Here is a 20,879-nt window from a genome sequence, read left to right on the forward strand (position 1 = left end):
AGTTGCCATACCAAGCCCGTGACGCACTTGGATAGGATTCTTTCAGTGGTACATATATAAAAATTAGTGAGGGACAATGGGGACAGGCCAAATTTCCTTAGCCTTCTGAGGAATTAGAGGCACTGGTGTGGTCATAACTTGTATGTGGTTGGACTAGGACAAGTTATAATGTGATATTTATAACTAGGAACTTGAAGCAGCCAACCATCTCCACCTCAGCACCATCGATACAGACTATGGTATGTATTGTATCTGGGTTCCTTAAGTCAATGACCAGCTGTTTAGTTTATTTCACATTGGAGGACATTGTCTTGACACCAAGGCACTAAGCTCTCTCTGTCTCCTTCCTGTACTATGTCTTTTCGTTATTTGAGATCTGGCTGACTATGGTGGTGTCATCTGTGAATTTCTATATGGAGCTGGAGCAGAATCTGGCCATACAGTTGAGTGTATAGAGAACAGAGTAGGGATTGAGGACGCAGCTTTGCAGGTCATCAGGGTTGAGGATAATCATGGCAGAGATGTTGTTGCCTAACCTTACTGATTGCTTCCAGTACTTCCTTACTTTTGGCCAGGAAGTAAGGGTTCTATTTGATAAGGGAGGTACTGAGTCCTAGACCTAGGAGCTGAGTTTGAATTATGGTGTTGAAGACGGAGCTGCATGCAATAAAGAGGTGCCTGACTTTGTTCTTCAGGCACTTCAGAGGTGAGTGTAAGGCCTTGGCAACGGTATCTGCCTTGACCTGTTTTGCTGGTAGGTGGATTGCAGGGGGTTGAGGTTGCCTGAGATGCTGGAGCTGCTGTACTGTATGCTATGACCAACCTCTCAGGCATTTCAGGATTGTGGATTTCACAGCCTCTGGGCAGTAGCTGTTCAGTAATGTTACCTTATTTTTCTGAGGCATCAGGATGATAGTGGTCTTCTTAAAGCAGGTTAAGTCAGGAGGGGTTTAAAAATGTCTGCAATACCCTGCCAGCTGATCCACTCAGGATCTGAGGACACTGCCAGAGCTCCGTCATAGCAGTACAGCTGGTAGTGCACTTTATGGTTAGATATTCCAAATCTGGTGAGCAGGAACTCCCCAGGACCATTGCATCCAAGCACCACAAGGAGCTAATTTAACTTGCTGAGTTTACAAATGGCAACACTGTTCAGAAAGGCTGAAGGGAAGAAATGTGGAAAACTGTCATAAGCAGAGCTTCAGAGGTCCCTTGTTGAGTTTGAGATAAATTTTCGGACATAGTTGAGTTTTTCTCAGTACCTGAGCTGGTAATAAGTACTGCTCCTCAAGCAGAAGACTTTCTATTCCCAAGTACAAACATACATTTATATAATAAATAAGAAATAATTAATTGAGTTATTTAAAAATTGAGGGCAATCAATGGGATCGATGTACCACCACAACACCTCGCATTAAGAATGTGGTAAAGTGTGAAAGGCTAAGAGGTGGGTTTAGAATAGTGGTTTAAAGGAGATGGCAAGGATTAGGAAAAGAATTCCAGAGTTTTAAGACTTCAGCTTTATGTTTACGACTGCCATTGAGGATAACTAGAGGTCTTTAAAATTGCCAGAATCAGGGAAGTACAGTCTCACTGGTTAGAGGAGATAACAAAAATAGGCCAAGAATTGAAAATATCCACAGCCAAGATGATTGAGAGTTGTAGAGGTAGATCAGTTTGCAGCTGTAAATAACCTCTGATAAACCGCAAATGGAATTTGGATGAAATTAGTGTAAAAAAAACAATTGAGATATGAAACCTGCTGTTGTAAGACTTGGTTAAGGTTAGTAGCATTGACTCTTAAAGGGAAAAGTTATAAATGCATGATGGAAAAAGAAGTAGATTTGTAGGTATGTATTTTTGCGCTGTGTTCTGCGTAAGAACTCAATTTAACTACAATCTGAAATAAGGGATTAACTAGGAGGTTTGTTTGATTCACTTGAATCTTAGGCATTGGACTCCATGGAAAAAGCTTGATTAGCTTGTTTCTATTGGACTTAACTGATCCACTGGGATCTTATACTCTAGGTGGTAATAGAATATGGTTTAGCTTCTCCAACAATAGTGTACTGTTTATAATGCAAGAATTCTGCATTGGAATTGCTGTGAATTTTAGAACTTGTTATTTGAATTAACAGACCTTGTCCACACTACTAGACTATACTGTAATCACTGAAATACTAAGTTAGGTTTGCTTGGCTAGTTCACACTGAGGCCGTAAAACTAGCAGAATAATTACAATTGACATCCTCTCCAATGTTCAGGCACAGTTAGTATCAAACAGTTCTGAGTGGAAATTCGATGCTTAATTTCCTATCAAAAATATTGTGTATTATAATATTTCCCACCTTCCCTTTAATGATGTTTTGTTTTGCAGGAGTTTGATGCTGCCCGAAGGAGTATGCTGCGAAAGTCATACCTATTAACAGATGAGGTGGGTATCAGTCGAAGGATTGATATCAATCATGATTTGAACATTATGTACACTAACAGGTATAAAAGGAGTTAAAAGGTATAAATACATTTAAGAAGTTAAGGAAAAAATGCAGGTGGGATTAGGGAGGAACTGAGCCCTAACTAACTTTGGGAACTGTGTCATTCTGACTCCATTCTTCCAGGTTGGGTGGTGAGGCACTGAGGAAGGTGTAGAAAAGATTCCTGGGGATAATACAAGGATGAGAAGCTATAATTATCAAAAAAGCCTGACTAAGCTTGAGGTTCTTTTACCAAAACTAAAATTAGGTTGGAGGAATTATATAATCAAATATTGATGATGGCAAAACTGAACTAAATGAACTTCTCCTCATCTCGTCACCTGCAGTCACTGTCAGTTATACTGCCTTGCCAGTCTCTCATTCAAACAGCTTCTGGACCTCCTACAACAGAGTTGCTTGGAGCTCCCACCTCCAATTAACAGCCATCCTGACTAGGCAGTGTGTATCTTTTCCAGTTTTGATCCTGGGAAGAACACAGCCCTCTACCAGAGCATGGAGGTAACGCACCATCCTCACCATGAGGGTATCTGAAGCTGGGCCACAAGAAACAGTTCTTTGACACCCACACCCCAAATGAACATTTAAATATGTTTTGCAATACTCAAAAATACTCTTTTCACAGTATTTTTTTTATACTATTATAATCTGTATGGCACTTATGTTCTAGTTAGTAGGTGCTTTCTCTGTGTGACTTATTTTTAAGGCTGTGTGACTTGGAATTTTCTTGCTTCCAACCTGCCTGAGCTCACCAATTTACGACCTGTTGATTACTGGAGAGGGGTGCCAGCATACGAGACCAGGTTTCATCTGAACCGTGAGATACAGTGCAGGATTTTTTTTTGTAATTGAAGAATCAGGCTTGTCTTGAATGTCTTTGACATTCACAAATATTTAAAATTTAAAAACGCTTCTGAATACTATGTAACTCCGAACACTTAAAATTTAAATCACTGTAAACTAATTAACACAAGAAATTCTGGAGATGTTGGAAGTCCAGAGTAACACACACACTGGAGGAACTCAGGAGGTCAGGCAGCATCTATGGAAGAGAATAAACATTTGAGGTTTTGGGCCAAGATCCTTAATAAGTCCTGATGAAAGGAAAATAATTAAAGTGTTAAATGAATATGGCCTTGCCAGTGTCTTTCCCTTTGTGTCCATTTCCTCCCATTCAGATGAATACATCTGCTTCATGTGTCAAGGTTTCCTGCCAGTATGAGGGGAAATATGCAGAGGTTATTGCTGTCCCGCTAGACTTCTGAGGAGTCCAACAGAGGAGCACAGTTGTTCAGGGAATGGTAATCTAATGTGTGGAAGTTCTGAACTTTACTTTGCCTACTTCAGCATATAGAAGTGTACGCTCCCAAGCACTCAAAAATGCTGAATTGCTGTTGCTGACCAGGTTGAATGGATGTCAAGGTGTGGAGAGGTGATACTAGTGCTAACTGCGAAGAAGTACGAGGATACTGATCTCCTCTGGTATGACTGATATTGGAGAATGAATGAATTTCCTCTCGATAAGTACAAATTTCTCCTTTTTACAAATAACTCCTGAACCCTTGTTCAGTTCCGGTTCCCTCACAAAATATTGTGATTCTGAATAGGGTGCAGAGAACCTTTACACTTTAAAGCTGCTGAGATCATGATGCGTTGAAGAGAATAGACAGCTTGCTCCAATTAAATTGCTTGGGAATGAACAAGATGTTACCATTTTAAATTGTGTAAAGACAATTCGACATTGGATTCCAGTAGATGATCCTTTCCCAGAAAACAGTGAACTCAGGGCCAGTTTATGCACTAAATACACCTTTGTATTTGTGTGTTCAAACTTTCGATCCTCTAGCACAGTGGTTCCCAATCTCCGGGCCGCGGACCAATACAGTGCCGCGAAGAATGCAGTGGTGCAGCGGTAGTTGGAACGCACCCAGCGCACCTTTAAGAAAAAAGCTGAAATAAACAAGCTAATTAATTAGGTGCCACCCGGCACGTAAATGTCGGCCCAGATCAGAGGCAATGCAATCGGCAATCACCTCTGATCTGGTCCGACATTTACGTGCCAGGAGGCACCTAATTAATTAGCTTGTTTATTTCGGCTTTTTTCTTACAGATGTGCTGGGTGCGTTCCGGCTACTGCTGTACCGCTGCATTCTTCGCGGTAATGTATCGGTTCGCGGCCCGGAGGTGGGGACCACTGCTCTAGCATTGTGATCTGGCCTGTCTCAGTATCGTGTAGAGTGGAGCCTGTGCTCTTAACCTTTGGTTTGAATGTGAGGAAGGCCAGCCCTCAAGAGTCCTTATAAAGGCATCGATGAGAGAGGATTTCTCAGTGCACCACTTAGTAATGAGCTAAATTTATCAGTGGCAATTCTTTTCTTGAGTTAGGTTATAGGTTCAAGTCCAACAGCTGATGTCACAATTTATTTGATACCGTAGTGCTTTGCTGAGAGAGCACTGAAGTATTAGAGGTATGTTGATTAACCAAGATCCTGGGTACTTCCTTGAATCAAGTGAATGTAATAGATCCCTTGGCATTTTTCAAAGAAAGGACAAAGCAAGTTATTTTCCTTGACCAAGCCAGCTTTTATCTATCAGTCAGTAATACTTAAATGGACTGAATTAGATTTATATGATTTATACTGACTTGTATGACATGAAATTTGTTGTTTGGGGCAGCAGTACAGTGTAAGGACATAAAATTGCTATAAATATAAATAGTGCAAAAAAAAGGAATAAGAAAAATAAGAGGGGAAAAAAGGAATAAACAAAGAGCTAGTGTTCCAAGACCATTCAGAAATCTGATGGTGGAGAGGTGGAAGCTGTTTTTGTATCATTGATTGTGAGTCATTAGTGTATTGCTGTTTTGCACCTACGTTTTGTGTGTAAGCCAACTTGCATTTTTAATATTACAGTTGTGACTGCACTTCAGAGTTGGCTGTAAAGTGCTGTGAGACAACAAAACCATGGAATATGTGTATTTAACCATGGTTCTTTTCTCCCTCCCTCTCTTGATCAGGTGTTGAGGAGGCATCTGCTTCACTTCAAGCTGCCTAACGTGGAGTCATCCATCGGGTTCGACATGTACGAGGAGCTGCCTCCTATGAGGCAAAAGTGGCTGCAGAAAGTCCTTGGAGACCTACTGCATCTGGAGAAGGAGTAGGAGGCACAATAAGCAGAGAGAGGTGGACTCAATTCCCTTGAATGGGTATACGTGACACTGGACCCTCTGATTCTGCATCGACCATTGCTGGCAGCAGGATCACAGACGACTGGGGAAAAGCCAAGTGCCACTTGTGATTACTTTTTAACTTGTATGTGATAATCAGGTTGTACTTGGATGGAGTACTGACCCTGCCTTTCATCAAATGATTGTCTGATCCCCTCAATAGTGCTGTTTTCACTGCCTTGTGCAAACCACCCTCTTGTCCTGAGCTGGTTCAAGTTTCTATTTGCAAAGTTCCAGCTGCACAGTGGAATAGGAAGATTGTGTCTATCCTCACTCAGGAATCAAGGATTAACCCAAAAAGTCCATATTTTTCTTTGAAGCAAGTGAAGATTTCTGGGAAAGAGAAACAAAATTGGTTATTCCAGTTTTATGGTCTCTGGGCAGCCTGGCATATTGTGAATTATGCAGAGCTAGGCATCTACTCTTCCAGGGATGTGATTACTTGACATAATGTCAGTTCACTTTGTCATTGTTTACAACAACTGCATAGACAGGAACAAAGTACATTAAAAATGAAAGATGTTGTGTAATCGCTGTTAATGTGTGTGAATCAAGACTGGAGAGTTGGTAATGTTCTTTCATTTAAAAAGGGCTGCAGACTTAAGCTGGATTGCTACACACCAGTGAGCAGTGGTTGGGAAATTTCTAAAAATAATTCTAAGGGGTAGTATTTATTCAGAAAGGCAGGAACTGACTTGGGCAAAGGAAATGCTGTCTGTCTAATTTGTTTGAGTTTATTGAGGAGGTAATTGTAAAGACTGATGACAGATGGAAGTTGTTATCTTTTTGGACTTTAGCAAGGCATTTGATAAGGTCTTGCATCGTAGGATGGTGTAGGAGGGTAAAGCACATGGAAGGCAAGATGGCTAATTGGTGGACAGAAGCTTTTCTGACTGGAAGTCTGTAATTAGTGTTCACTATTGGGATCTTTGTTTGTGATATATAGTAATGATTTTGTTCTGTATGTTGGTGGTATGATTACTAAGTTTGTGATAGGAATGTTGGCGGTGGTGTGAATAGCGAAGAAGATTGTCTCAGGCTACGTAAAGATATTGATTAAATGGAAAGATGGCTGTGCATTGGCAGGTGGAATATTTAATCTTGACTAGTCAGAGGTGATGCATTTTATGAAGTCATATAAGGTTAAGACATGTACAGTAAATGGTAGGGTACTGAGGAATGTTGACGAGCAGAGAGACCTTGGGGCAGAAGTCTATAGTTCTCTGGAAGTGGCAACACAGGTAGGTAGGATGGTGAGGAAGGCATATGGCACGTTTGCCTTCCTGGGTCGGTGCATAGAAAATAAAAGTTGGGATGTTATGTAGCAACTTTAAAAAACACTGTTTAGACTGCACTTGAGTATTGTGGTTCAGTTGTAGTTGTCAGACTATAGAAAGGATGTGGTTGTGCTGGAGTGGAGGACCAATTATGGAGAGAGATTGGATAGTCTGGGCTTATTTACTCTGGAGCAAGGAGGCTAAAAGGAGACAGGAAGGAGGTATATAATATTAAGTGGCATAGATAGATTTTTTTCCTTATGATAGGTGTATCAAAAACAAAAGGGCATGAGTTTAAAGTGAGGGTAAGGAGTTTTAAAGGGAATCTAAAGGATCAGAAATTTGGATGTGGGGCAAAGGGCATCCGTAGTCCAGGCCTCTGCTCCACATTCAAGGGCCGGTGATGTGGCTGGGAAATGACGGGCATCTGGAGCTACTGATAGCTGGAACTTACTGCCAGAGTTGATGAAATCAGATACAATTATTATGTTTAAGAGGTATTTAGACAGGCACTTGAATTGGGAGGGTACAGACCTAATGCAGAAAATGGGATTAGTGTAGATGGGCAGAAAGTTTGGCCTGGTCAAGGTGGGCTGGAGGATCCATTTCTTTACTGTTCAACTCTGACTCTAAAATGATGTGATCAGGGAAAAAACTGGAACCAGTTGTTTGTAGGATTTGAGTTTTTTACTGACTTACTAGCTGTGTATTAGCAAGAGCATTGATCCATTCCTGGATACCCTATCTTCAGAAGGATGCCATAGCTGTACAGAGATTTGAAAAGAGATTTACTGAAATGATTCTGGGGTGAAGAGCTTCAATTAAATGAAGAAACTGGGGAACTGAAAATGCCTTTAAAACAAGGATGATTAATGGGAAACTTCAATAGATGGAGTAATCAGGAGAGGATGTTTCACAGCAGGGTGGTCAACACCAATTTAAAGGAAATGACTTAATTCAAAGGATATGCTGTTATGACCTGATGGCATGAACATTGACTTCTCAAACTTTCGCTAATGCCCCACCTCCCCCTCGTACCCCATCCGATATTTATTTATATACACACATTCCTTTTCTCTCTCTCCTTTTTCTCCCTCTGTCCCTCTGACTATACCCCTTGCCCATCCTCTGGGTTCCCCCCCCCTTTTCTTTCTCCCTAGGCCTCTTGTCCCATGATCCTCTCATATCCCTTTTGCCAATCACCTGTCCAGCTTTTGGCTCCATCCCTCCCCCTCCTGTCTTCTCCTATCATTTCGGATCTCCCCTCCCACCCCACTTTCAAATTTCTTACTAGCTTTTCTTTCAGTTAGTCCTGACGAAGGGTCTCGGTCCGAAACGTCGACTGTACCTCTTCCTAGAGATGCTGCTTGGCCTGCTGCGTTCACCAGCAACTTTGTTGTGTGTTGCTTGAATTTCCAGCATCTGCAGATTTCCTTGTGTTTAAGTTGTTCAGGGCTGACTTGATAGGCTGAATGGCCTCTTGTGTTGTATATTCTGTGAAGCACAATACAATGGATGCTGTGGAGAGGCAAATTGAGAGGCTATGTTCCTTTAAAAGCTCTCAGCTAAAGTTGGGCATTGAAGTTTGGGTACTTGGAGACCGCAAAAATAATCACAAATGCTTTAAACAAAAGTAGGCCAATGGCCTGTTTCCTCTGCAAAGTTACAAAGTCATCCAGGAAGATAATTAAAAACGCTGCAAGACATCAACAAACTCTCCTCTACCAAACAAAACAACTTCCATTTGCAATTCAACACCATTAAAAAGCCATAAGGTACTTCACGATGGAAAAGGGAAAAAAAATTGCTCAGAGCCATAAACTTATTTAAGGAGAGGGATTTCTGGAAGTCACAGCTTTTGTTCATGGTGGACCTGGTGAGGGATTCACAGGAGTCCGTTACTGGATCAGACCAAAAACCCTGAAGGGTTGAGTGGCTACTGGAGGTTACAGAGAATATGGGAGGAGGGGGCAGAGGGGCAAGGCTGTGGTTCCCAGTTTTCTGCCAGTGGCTTGGGTATGGTAATAAGATAGTATCATAGTAACCCTGTACTGACTGACACAACAAGCTGTGCCAGTGAGGGTTAGAGCCAATGACAGTCAACTGGGCAAATCATACCCCCTAATGCATTCTATGCTACATCTCTCTTTTATGTATCATACCTGTAATATGCAGATTAATTCTTGTACCATGCTGTGAGCAGGTCAGATTAATTTCTTTGATTAATAATTGTTTGGATGTTCAGTTGTAAATCAATCAATGTAAATTGATTACTGTAATGATAAGGGACACTAATGAATTCTGCAGGAAGCACTATTTCTAACCAACACTCTTACTCAACCACAAGACACAGTGATTACTCTCAACACCACAAATTGACTGCAGGAGGCTTAACAACTACTCAACAAAGCAACAGTATGTGATTGCCACCAACATTTTCTTGGACTGATCAAGGGGCATGGCTGATTTTCTGCACCCTGCACCCTGCACGAAGGCCAATGTTGGATTCAAGATGTTTGAATTTTGCACTGACTACTCCGGTGCTCTCCTTGTTTTTCTCTGGTGTTGCACCTCTTGTAAACCTGAAGTCATCTGTGTTGTCCCTTTCACCAGTCATACGTGAGGATCCCTGACCCATATTAGTCCCAGGCTGGCAATTCTTCCATTTTAAAATCCTCATCCATGCTTTTGAATCCATCTTTTGTTTCACCAACATCTATCTCTAAACTCTTGTAGTCCTTTAAAATTCTGAGCTCTTTGAGCTCTATGAGTTGTGGCCTTTAGATTATCTGTGGAAAGCCAGCGGGTGTTCAGCGCAGTCTACCAGTCCTTTGCTCATTGCTGCCAGATGAAGGTGTCTGTGTGTGACGGTCTCTCTCTTGCTCGCTGCTCCCAGTGGAATGTGTTTGAATGGTCTCTCTTTCCCTCGATTCTGTCGGAAGGTAGTGCTGGAGTTCTGGGTCTCAGGCAAGGTTTAATCAATGTGGTTTGTGGATTGGACTCTGTAGTTCATGTTATGATGTGTTTCTGGTTTTTTGGTTGCTCCTCTTTTTTGCAGCTATTTTGGGCAACTTTGAATCAGGACGGCTGGCAGATAACGGACATTGAGCTGAAATGAATATGCCTAGGCTTTCGATTTTGTGTTTTTCACTCTTCTGTTGCCGTTTTACATGACTTTTTTCGTGTATGGGGGGGGGTGTGTTGATTTTTTTTTTTGAGCAAGTTCCATAGCTGCCTTTGTTTCATGGCTGTCGTTGGGGAACTACAGACAGTATGTATCTCTACTGCATACATACTTTGATAACAAATGTACTTTGAATCTGCAATATTAATCACTATATCATTGAGAACAGTGCCCTCAACAGGCTAGGCTGTCTGAGGAAATCTATTTCTTAAAGCCCTTTTTGTCTCTTTTTCCTACTTTGGTGGTTCTTAAAACCCTCTTCTTTGGCTAATTATTTGGTCATTGTTCTAATAACTCTAAATAGCATAAGATTTGGTTCCATAATTTTTTTGTTTCAAAAATAAACCTTTTCATAAAAATATCTGCATAAACTACAATACAATTAGGAGACATGACAGACTGGAAGTCTCTAATAACACACAAAGGAGCTGGAGGTACTCAGGAGTTCAGGCAGCATCTATGGCGAGAAATGGACACTTGGTGTTTCATCAAGTCCTGATAAAGGGTCTTGACCCAAAACATTGATTATTCATGTCCCTCCACAGATGCAACCTGACTTGGGTTTTTCCATTTCCTTTGTGTGTTGCTACAAAACAATCAGAATCTGATTTATTATCACTAACTTATGTGAAATGAAATTTATTGTTCTGCAGCAGCTGCAATTCTGGAGAACATCAGTAAGGCTTTCTTTATGTTAATTGTGTCATCATAGCAGTATCTTCTATTTATAATGAATTATTGTTGCTTGTGTTTTCTCTTTCAATAATTCATCTGTGAAAAGAAACAGGGACCAGCCCCTCGATGCTCAGTGGCAGGAGGATGTAAGATTGTGGTCCTTGTCCATAAAACTTTTGCTGCACTGACCTTCATTGTATCCCTGAGCTCATACTGTGCCAGTTGGCAGCCTTCCCTTCTTGCCATCTCCTTACACTGTGAGTCCAACATGTTTCAAGAAAACCAAAATGCATCCTTCACTGAGTTGATGACCTCCGAGCATCACTTGATGTTTATATCAGTGTGAGTCCCTGGGAACTGCCAATAAATCAGAGTCATTCTGTGCTGACCACTGCCGGATGCATTTGTAGTAGAAGTTGTTTCTCCACAGCAAATTTTCTATGAAGGATAAGTTGTGCACAAAGGTCCAAATGGAAGAAGCTGTTCTGGAGTCTGCTGGTCCTGGCTTTTATGCTGCGGTGTTTCCCGGATAGTAGCAGCTGGAATAGATTGTGATTGGGGTGACTTGGGTCCCTAATGATCCTTCGGGCCCTTTTTGCACACCTGTCTTTGTAAATGTCCTGAATTATGGGAAGTTCACAACTACAGATGCACTGGGCTGTCCACACCACTCTCTGCAGAGTCCTACAATTAAGGGAGGTATAGTTCCCATACCAGGCAGTGATGCAGCCAGTCAGGATGCTCTCAATTGTGTGCCCCTGTAGAAAGTCCTTAGGATTTGGGGACCCACACCAAACTTCCTCAACCATCTGAGGTGAAAGAGTCGCTGTTGTGCCTTTTTCACCACACAGCTGGTGTGTACAGACCACATGAGGTTCTTGGTGATGTGGATGCTGAGGAACTTAAAGCTGTTTACCCTCTCAACCCCAGATCCATTGATGTCAATAGGGTTTAGCCCGTCTCCATTCCTCCTGTAATCCACAACCAGCTCCTTTGTTTTTGTGACATTGAGGGAGAGGTTGTTTTCTTGACACCACTGTGTCAGAGAGATGACTTCTTCCCTGTAGGCCACCTCATTATTGTTGAGATTAGGCCAATCAATGTAGTGTAGTGTCGTCGGCAAATTTAATTAGCAGATTAGAGCTGTGGGCAGTGACCCAGTCATAGGGATACAGGGAGTAAAGGAGGGGACTTAGTACACAGCCCTGAGGGGCTCCTGTGTTGAGAGTCAGAGGACTGGAGGTGAGAGAGCCCACTCTTACCACCTGCCGGTGATCTGATAAGTAGTTTCAGATCCAGCTGCACAAGGCAGGGTCAGGTCCGAGGTCTCTGAGCTTCCTGTCGAGCCTGGAGAAAATGATGGTGCTGACTGCTGAACTGTAGTCCAAGAACAGCATTCTCACATAAGCATCCTTCTTAAGTGTGTGCGGACGGTATGTAGAGTAGTGGCTATTGAGTCCAGCTTGGATGTAGTCCTTGACCAGCATCTCTAAGTATTTGCTTATTATTGAGGTGAGTGCAACAGGACACCAGTCGTTGAGATGTGTTACCTTGGTCTTTTCTGGTACAGGAACAATGGTGGATAATTTGAAACAGGAGGGCACTCTACAGTGGGAGAGGGAGAGATTAAAAATGTCTGTAAACACACCTGTCAGTTGTGTTGCGCACATCTGGAGTACTTGCCCTGGGATGCTGTCCTGTCCTGCAGCCTTGCGACTGTCCACTTGTTGGAAGCATCTACATACCCCAACCTCAGAGATGACCAGGTTGCAGGTTGTAGCGGTGGCTTTCCTCGGAGGCTCAGAGTTAGTGACATTGAACTGAGAGTAAAAGTGATTGAGCACATTTGGGAGAGAGGCCACGATGTTGGCGGCATCACTACATTTGGCTTTGATGGTATGCAACTCTCGCCACAAGTCACGTGTGCTGTTCATAGTGAATCTTGACTCAATCTTGACCCTGTATTGTTTCGCAGCCTTGATAGCTTTGCGCAGATCGTAGCTGCTTTTCTTGAGCTCCTCCTGATTGCTGGCAGTGTAAGCTCTGTGTCGTGTGGAAGTGGAACAATTGATCCAGGGTTTCTGGTTCGTGAAAACCCTGACTGACTTCTGGGGGACAACATCATTGATGCACTTCCAGATGAAGCACGTGACTCTATTCATGAACTTGGAGGCATCCTCATCATGGAAAACATTCCAGTCAGCATCATTGAAACAGTCCTGCAGCATGGAGACCGATTGGTGGGACCAACAGTGGATGGTTTTAACTATGGCCATCTCTTGTTTCAGCTTTTGCCTGTACATCGGTAAAAGCAGGATCGAAGAGTGATCTGATTTTCCAAAAACTAGGCGAAGGAGAGCTTCCTCTGTTGTCTGGAGACTTGTATGTTATAACCTGTTGGACATGCTCCATCCTGAATCTCCAGATGAAGTGGAAAATAGCTTAAATGACTGTCACAATGCAGCAGCAGGTTATGGTGCCACATCCAGCAACACTGTGCACACCTTGCACTTGATGACCATTTCTCTGTTTACCAACAAGAGGAGTTACTGTTCTCCTGGGCTCAATTTTTGTTTTACCTTGGCTATCCACTCCAATCAATTTTTGCCACGTATACCAGATTCTCTGAACCAGATTCCCAACACTTCCAGATGTGGGGCGTTTTTCTCCACCGAAGACTCAACAACAAAGTTGTGATGAGGAATGACTCACTGAACAATGCCCTTGCACTAGGGATACCAAAAATGATGGAGACTTCTTTAGCACAGATAGTAAGAATGGGTGACTTAACATGATGCAAGCTTACTGCAGGTTCAACAGTCAAGGATAACATCTTCAAGAAGGACATTTTTTTTTGCCAGTGCTTCCTGCTCTTAAATTTATGGATAATTGGAGTTTACTTTGCTGGCTGAGCAAAGATTTGAATATTAACCAACACACACCAAAGTTACTGGTGAACGCAGCAGGCCAGGCAGCATCTCCAGGAAGAGGTACAGTCGACGTTGTCCTAGAGATGCTGCTGGCCTGCTGTGTTCACCAGCAACTTTGATGTGTGTTGCTTGAATTTCCAGCATCTGCAGAATTCCTGTTGTTTGAATATTAACCACTCATTTCTCTGGTTTTACTATTGTCAGTGCTAGGCTTTATTCTCAACAACCCTCAGAGACAGTCTAGGAGAAAATCCAAAAGGGTGAGAGTGATGTTACTGTTCCCCACTGTACCTCTTCCAAATCTGTGACTTGAAATAAAGGCTTTTGACTTTGTCAATTATGGAACTGCTAATGTCTCTTATTATCAATACTTTACTGACCTCTGGTGGTGTTCAGAGAGGGTTGCTTGGCAGCAAATAAGTCCATTTTATGTGTTATCCTATTTTAAGTGGCATGTCCTCAAAAGTGAGATTGTGTATTGGTTTATTATTGTCACATGTACCAAAATACAACAAAAAACTTGTCTTATATACTGTTCATACAGATAAAATCATTGCACAGTGCATTGAGCTAGAATAAGGTAAAGCAGTAACAATGAGGAATAAAGTATAAAATCTACTGAAAAAGTACAGTGCAGATAAACGATAAAATGCAAGATCATAACGAGGTAGATTGCGAAGTCTAGTCCATCTTATTGTACAAGAGGTCCATTCATGAATCAGATAACAGTATGATAGAATCTGTCCTTGAGCATGGTCTGTTCTGGTTTGTGTGTCTTCTGCCCAATGAGAGGGGAGAGAAGAGAGGATTGCCGGGATGAGGGGGGTGGTGGGGTCTTTGATTACACTGGCTGCTTTACTGAGGCAGCAAGAAGTATAGACTGAACCCATAGAGGATTGACCTTATACATGGAATAGATGAATACGTTATTTGTAAAGGAAACCGTAGTCCAATGAGCAAAGATTGTATCAGGATACCTAAAATTTCTTCAGATACGTGAAGTGTGAAAGAGAGGCAGGAGTGGATATTGGACTGCTGGAAAACAATGCCAGCGAAGTAGTAATGGAGATGAACTGAATAAGTATTTTACATCTGTCTTCACTGTGGAAGACACTTGCAGTATGGTGGAAGTTCCAGGTGACAGGGGCATGAAGTGTGTGAAGTTACCATAACTAGAGAGAAGGTTCTTGGGAAACTGGAAGGTCTAAGGGTATATAAGCCACATGAACCAGATGTCACCTACACCCCAGAGTTCTGAAAGAGGTGGCTGAAGAGGTTGTGCAGGCATGAGTAATGATCTTTCAAGAATCACTAGATTCTGGAATGGTTCCAGAAGACTGGAAAATTGCAAATGACACTCCACTCTTTAGAAAGAAAAAGAGGCAGAAGAAAGGAAACTAGGCCAGATAATCTGACCTCAGTAGTTGGGAAGATTTTGGAGTCAGTTATTAAGGTTGAGGTCTCAGGCTACTTGGAGGCATGTGATAAAATAAGATGTAGTCAGCATGGTTTCCTCAAGGGAAAGTCTTGCCTGACAAATCTGTTGGAATTCTTTGAAGAAGTAACAAACAGGATAGACAAAGGAGAATCAGTTGATGTTGTGTACTTGGATTTTCAGAAGGCCTTTGACAAGGTGCCACACAGGAGGCTGTTTAACAAGCTACAAGCCCATAGTATTAAAAGAAAGACTCTAGCATGGGTAAAGCGGTGCCTAATTGACAGGAGGCAGAGTGGGAATAAAGGGAGCCTTTTCTGGTTGGCTGCCGGTGACTAATGGTGATCCACAGGGGTCTGTGTTGGGACTTATTCTTCTTATGTTATATGTCAATGATTTGGAGACCCTTCGTCAGGACTGGTCTCGGCCTGAAATGTCGACTGCGCCTCTTCCTAGAGATGCTGTCTGGCCTGCTGCGTTCACCAGCAACTTTTATGTGTGTTGCTTGAATTTCCAGCATCTGCAGAATTCCTGTTGGCTACAGTAGAATTTAGATTAGGAGAATAGGCAAAGAATTGGCAGACAGAATACAGTGTCAAGAAGTGTATGATCATGCACTTCGGTCAAAGAAATAAAAGGGTTGAAGGGGAGTTAATTTGTGGTAAGGAAGTTAAGCACCCACTAAGCCCTCACGGCTGGCATTGGCATGGAGCACATAAAGCAACTGGGGGTTTGCAAAGGCCAACACAGGTGCTTTAGTCAGCAACTCTATCAGCAGCTGAAAGAGCTCTTCACATCTTGCATCCCATCTTTCCCCAAAAGGCTCCAAAGGGCTGAAATAGACTTTACCTCCTTCTCCTTTCATTCTCCTCCCTTTCTTCCCCAAGGGAGGGTAACTACATAGAAGCTGATTCAAAGTGGCGTACTTTGAAGTAGTCCTTCATGAATCTCTGGTAGTACTCACAGAATCCAAGGAATAGTTTAGGGAATCACATTCTTGGGCCTTGATCATGTGGTTACCATCCATATCTTGGACAGATCCTTACCTACTCCATCCTGTGAGACACTGTGCCTGACGTAGTTGACTGACGTCTTACAGAACTGGCATTCATCCAGTGACAGTTTTAACCATTCAGCTTTCAGGCGGTCTAGCACTTTCAGTAGCCTCATCTCCTGCTCCTTCAGTGTAGATCCGAACACTATGACATCATCCAAGTACACCAGTACCTCAGACAAGTTCATGTCCCCAACTGTCTTCTCCATGACACATTTGAAAGTCGCCAGTGCTCTTGATATGCCCTAGGGTTTTCTTTCAAACTGGAAGAATCCAAGTGGACATAGAAATGCTGACTTCTCTTTATTAACTTTGCTCATGGGTATCTGATAATACTCACTCCTTAAGTCCAACACACTGAACCATTTTGCTCCACTCAGTCAGGCCAAAGCAGTGGACAGTATATTGGGCGGGGACAGTGCGTCGGTCCAGTGTCAGATAGTCAACACACACTTGTACCTTCCCATTCTTCATCCTCACCACCACTATGGGTGATGCAAAGGGACTCTGTGATAATTCTAGCTTTCTTTAGTTTCAACAGATGCTGCCAAACATCCTCTATCTCTGCTAGTGCTAACCATTGAGACCTTTCTCTGAAAGGGGTGTCCTCTGTGGCTTGGATTGTGGAAATCCATCTTTGGACTTCAACATCATCTCTGCATGTCCCAATTCTATCAGGCAGCACGACTTCAGTTACGTCACTGCTGGTCTGGACTAACACGATATCCTTACCCAGCGATCGATCGAACCACATTTCAACTAGTGTGACTTACTCCAGAACTTTTACAGAGCTCAGCACTCTAATTAGCAATTCATCAGGGCTCGGATAGCCACCCCGCTTAGAACACAAGTATTATTGGTGGGGAATCTCTTTGAATTGCACCAAACCTTAAATAGATTAATCAAGCTTATCTAATACACTTGCTATAAATGTGTACAAAATTATTACTGCCATATCTTTACAGAGAAAAACTGCATGTGTATACTTATGCTCGATCTTAAAGTGTGATCCTTCCTTGTATCCCACTGCTATTCTGTCCTTCTCATCCCTAATTCCATTCAAATAAATCTGCTCACACCCTTTCTGAGGCCATGATATCCTTCCCAGTGCCCAGCATTGACACAATACTACAGTCTAATACACATTCACGACCACGGCCAAGAAAATGCACTAGCTCTTCTACTTCCTCAGAACACTAAGGAAATGTGTCCCTGAAAACCCTCACCAGTTTTTACAGATGCACCTTGAAAACAGCTTATTTGGATGCATCACAGCTGGGTATGGCAACTGCTCTGCCATCTAGCAAGGAATTGTACAGAATTATGAACACAGCCCAGTCCATCAGGCAAACTCATCTCCTTTCCATTGACAGTGTCTACACTTCCTCCTTCCTTGGGAAAGCAGCCAGAACCCATTCAAGGACCCGTTCCATCCCTAGGTCATTCTCTCTTCCCCACTGGGCTGAGGGGCAGTTTATTTTTCTACCTGCTTTGCACTTTCTCTGTAGCTGCAACAATATATTCTGGATTCTGTTTCCTTTTTCCTATCTCGATGTGCTTGCGTGTGGAATGATCTGCCTGGATGTCACAGTCTAAGGGTTTCCACTGTATGTGTGACAATAGTAAACTGATTTAATCCTTGCCAATGAGATGTAAAGGTTTTGCATAAGTTCCAGTGGGTTATAAATATTTAAGTTCCATGGAGTTTTAAAAGTTTAATGTAAACTGATGAGATTTGGCATGCGCTCCTTTACTTTGTACTCCTTTGTTTGGAGAGCCAAGAAACTGGTTTGCCTTTTCAACAATTTTCTCAAGTTGTCTTGCCAGTAATGTGCAGCCAATTATTTGCTACTGCACCCCAGTCTAGTTTATATCTTTCGCTTTACATTGTCTCTTCCTATATTACTTCTCACATCTCAATTCTGAGATGTCTCTGGTGTCTCTGTTTGGGGAGATGTGTGTCAACCCTTGCTCAGTGAAGCACTCTCTCCAGATTCCAAAAACCCAGATAGATTGTCCTGTGTAGTCCTGAGGATAGATTACCTTCAGTTGAAATGTTACACTAAGGTACCATCAGTCTTTGTGAATGAAAAAAAGATCTACGTTTTTTTTTAACTCTATGGGTAGTGAACCTGTGGAATTCTCTACCACAGAAAGCTGTGGAGACCTAGTCGCTGAATATGTTTCAGAGAAGGATACATTTCTAGCAGTGTGGGGTGGGAGCAGGCACATGAAGATAAACCATGAGGAACCAAAAGGTGTTTTTGTATATTGCAAGAGGAGTTAAATTTATCTGGGGTCCTGCCAATATTTGTTCTTCTGAGAAACATTAATTAATTAATAATTATCACATCCTCATGAATTCTTGAATTATTTTCTATATTACTGAAGGTGCAATTTAAAAATATACTTACTATATTGCTTTGGGACATGCTGAGGATGTAAAAGATACTATGCAAATACAAATTATTTCTTGTAATATTAATTCCATAAATTTTGGTTTAAATGTCCCCACTTTGATCTTTCTAAGGCTGCCTTCCTCAAATTAAGCAGTAGGTGGCACTGTTGAATAGCTAGTGAGAAGAGTTAAGTACAAGTCAGCAGTCTGCGAGACCCTGTGACGTGAATAAAAAGCACAGTGCTGGCAATGCTTAGTAGATTCCTGAATTTGTGGGACAAGGCCATAAAGCTTGGTATTTCAGTTTAATGACCTCGCATTTGAACTGGAAATTGTTAGAGTTAGAGGTTTTTAAGCAAGTGCAAAACCAATGTAAAGATAAGGGGTGGGTGAGTCAGAGGGGGTACTGTGAAACACATAAGCCACCCCATTGCATAGTAGTCCTGACTAGATGCTTCACAGGTATTATTGAGGTAGGAGAGTGTGGTAACTTCTACTTTGAAAAAGGCACACTCGACAACTTCATGTCCAAAAAAACAACTTTATCTGGAACGTCAAACCATTATGTATATACAGAGGCTTTCACAACCGGTATGGCATGGCAGGCACACTACATACAAAGCACACTGGAAGTAAAACCCCCCATTATCCTAATTAGTATTAACTTACTTTTAATAATGCTCACATTACAACACTTCTCCCCCTTTAAAATCCAACATTCCCCAAATGTAAAAAACTAGGAAATAAAAACAGTGGTGTTATTAACTTGCGTACCACTGAAAACTTATACTAATATCTCAGCAACAGTTTACCAATACAAAACATCTGGAAAACGTGACAGATTCAACATTCAATCTAACAACAACAAAAAAAGAACTGTCCTGTCAAAGATTCAGTCTGTCAGGAGGTTTACGAGTGCGCTGTGATCTGCGCAATACCCCTGGTGACCCAGCAGGCACCGCTGGTGAGGGTGTTTTGGGTGGATCTGGTGCTGTGGGCATGAGAGGGGTCTGTGTGTCTGCGTGAGAATGTCCATCCTCCTCAGGGGACCCCGACCCCTCTGCCAGCGTCTCGCCCTCTGGCAAAGTCACTGGTGGACATGCTTCCGCCGTAGTCTGTCTCACTTTTGCTTTCATGTCCGGGCACAGCAGGTCCAATCTTGACTTGGACTTATGCCCCATCAGCATCTCTGCTGGAGTGCGGGCAGTCGTAGTCTGTGGCGTGAGGCGGTACTTAAACAGGAAACGTGAAAGCCGCATGCTAAGAGAGTCCCCTGTCATCCGCTTCAGGCCTTCCTTCACTGTCTGAACAGCCCGCTCAGCCAAACCATTGGAGGCTGGGTGGAAAGGGGCCGTCCGAATGTGACAAATGCCATTCTGCTGCATGAACTCACTGAACAGTACACTGGTGAATGTCGAGCCATTATCAGTGACCAGAGTGTCGGGCAACCCGTGGACTGCAAACACTCACCTGAGTTTGTCTATGGTTGAGGGGGCTGTGATGTTGCTCATGATGTGAGCTTCGATCCATTTAGAATGCGTATCTGCCATTACAAGAAACATCTGCCCCATAAAAGGGCCAGCAAAGTCCAAATGTAGCCTAGGCCAGGGGTGGTCTGGCCACTCCCATGGGTGCAAAGGAGCTGGTGGTGGCATGTTCTGATTAGTCTGACATTGCGTGCATAGTTTTACCTTGTTCTCCAGATCCTGATTCATTCTTGGCCACCAAACGTAGGATCTTGCAAGGCTTTTCATTTGAGACACTCCTGGGTGAGTCTCATGAATTTCCTCCACAATCTGTGAACGGCCGGGGGAGGCACGATGACCCTCGCCCCCCCCCCCCCAAGAAAATGCAGCCATCCTGCAGACTGAGTTCTGTCTTGCGTTTGGCATAAGGTCTCAGTTCTTCTCCTTCCACAACTCTGGGCCAACCTTGTAAAAGAAAAGTCTTGACTTGGGACAGGACTGGGTCCCTCTCTGTCCACTGCCTGATCTGGGTCATCTTTACATCTGTCTCTGACAGACTCTCCAATGAAAACACAGTCTCTGGAGGCACATATGTAGTAACAGGTGTCTCAGGTAAAGGTAGTCGACTCAGTGCATCGGCGTTTGCATTATTCCCACCCGCTCTGTACACTATGGTGTACTGGTAGGCTGACAATGTAAGAGCCCAACGCTGTATCCTGGCTGAGGCTAGCGGTGGGATGCA

The 20,879-nt window shown here is 42.7% G+C and overlaps 1 protein-coding gene across 2 annotated transcripts in view; it reads left to right on the forward strand.

Moving 5' to 3' along the window:
- rpap1 (RNA polymerase II associated protein 1) overlaps window positions 1-14,102 on the forward strand; it is a 187,923-nt gene extending 173,821 nt beyond the window's left edge. For both annotated transcript variants that reach the window (XM_072265242.1, XM_072265252.1), the window contains 2 exons: window positions 2,378-2,434; window positions 5,509-14,102. In XM_072265242.1, the coding sequence (XP_072121343.1) occupies window positions 2,378-2,434; window positions 5,509-5,652 (201 nt within the window). In that variant the 3' untranslated portion in view covers window positions 5,653-14,102. The remainder of the gene's footprint in view (window positions 1-2,377; window positions 2,435-5,508) is intronic.
- The last annotated feature ends 6,777 nt before the right edge of the window (window positions 14,103-20,879 follow it).

This window comes from Mobula birostris, chromosome 1, assembly GCF_030028105.1.
Source record: "Mobula birostris isolate sMobBir1 chromosome 1, sMobBir1.hap1, whole genome shotgun sequence".
Classification (NCBI taxonomy): domain Eukaryota; kingdom Metazoa; phylum Chordata; class Chondrichthyes; order Myliobatiformes; family Myliobatidae; genus Mobula; species Mobula birostris.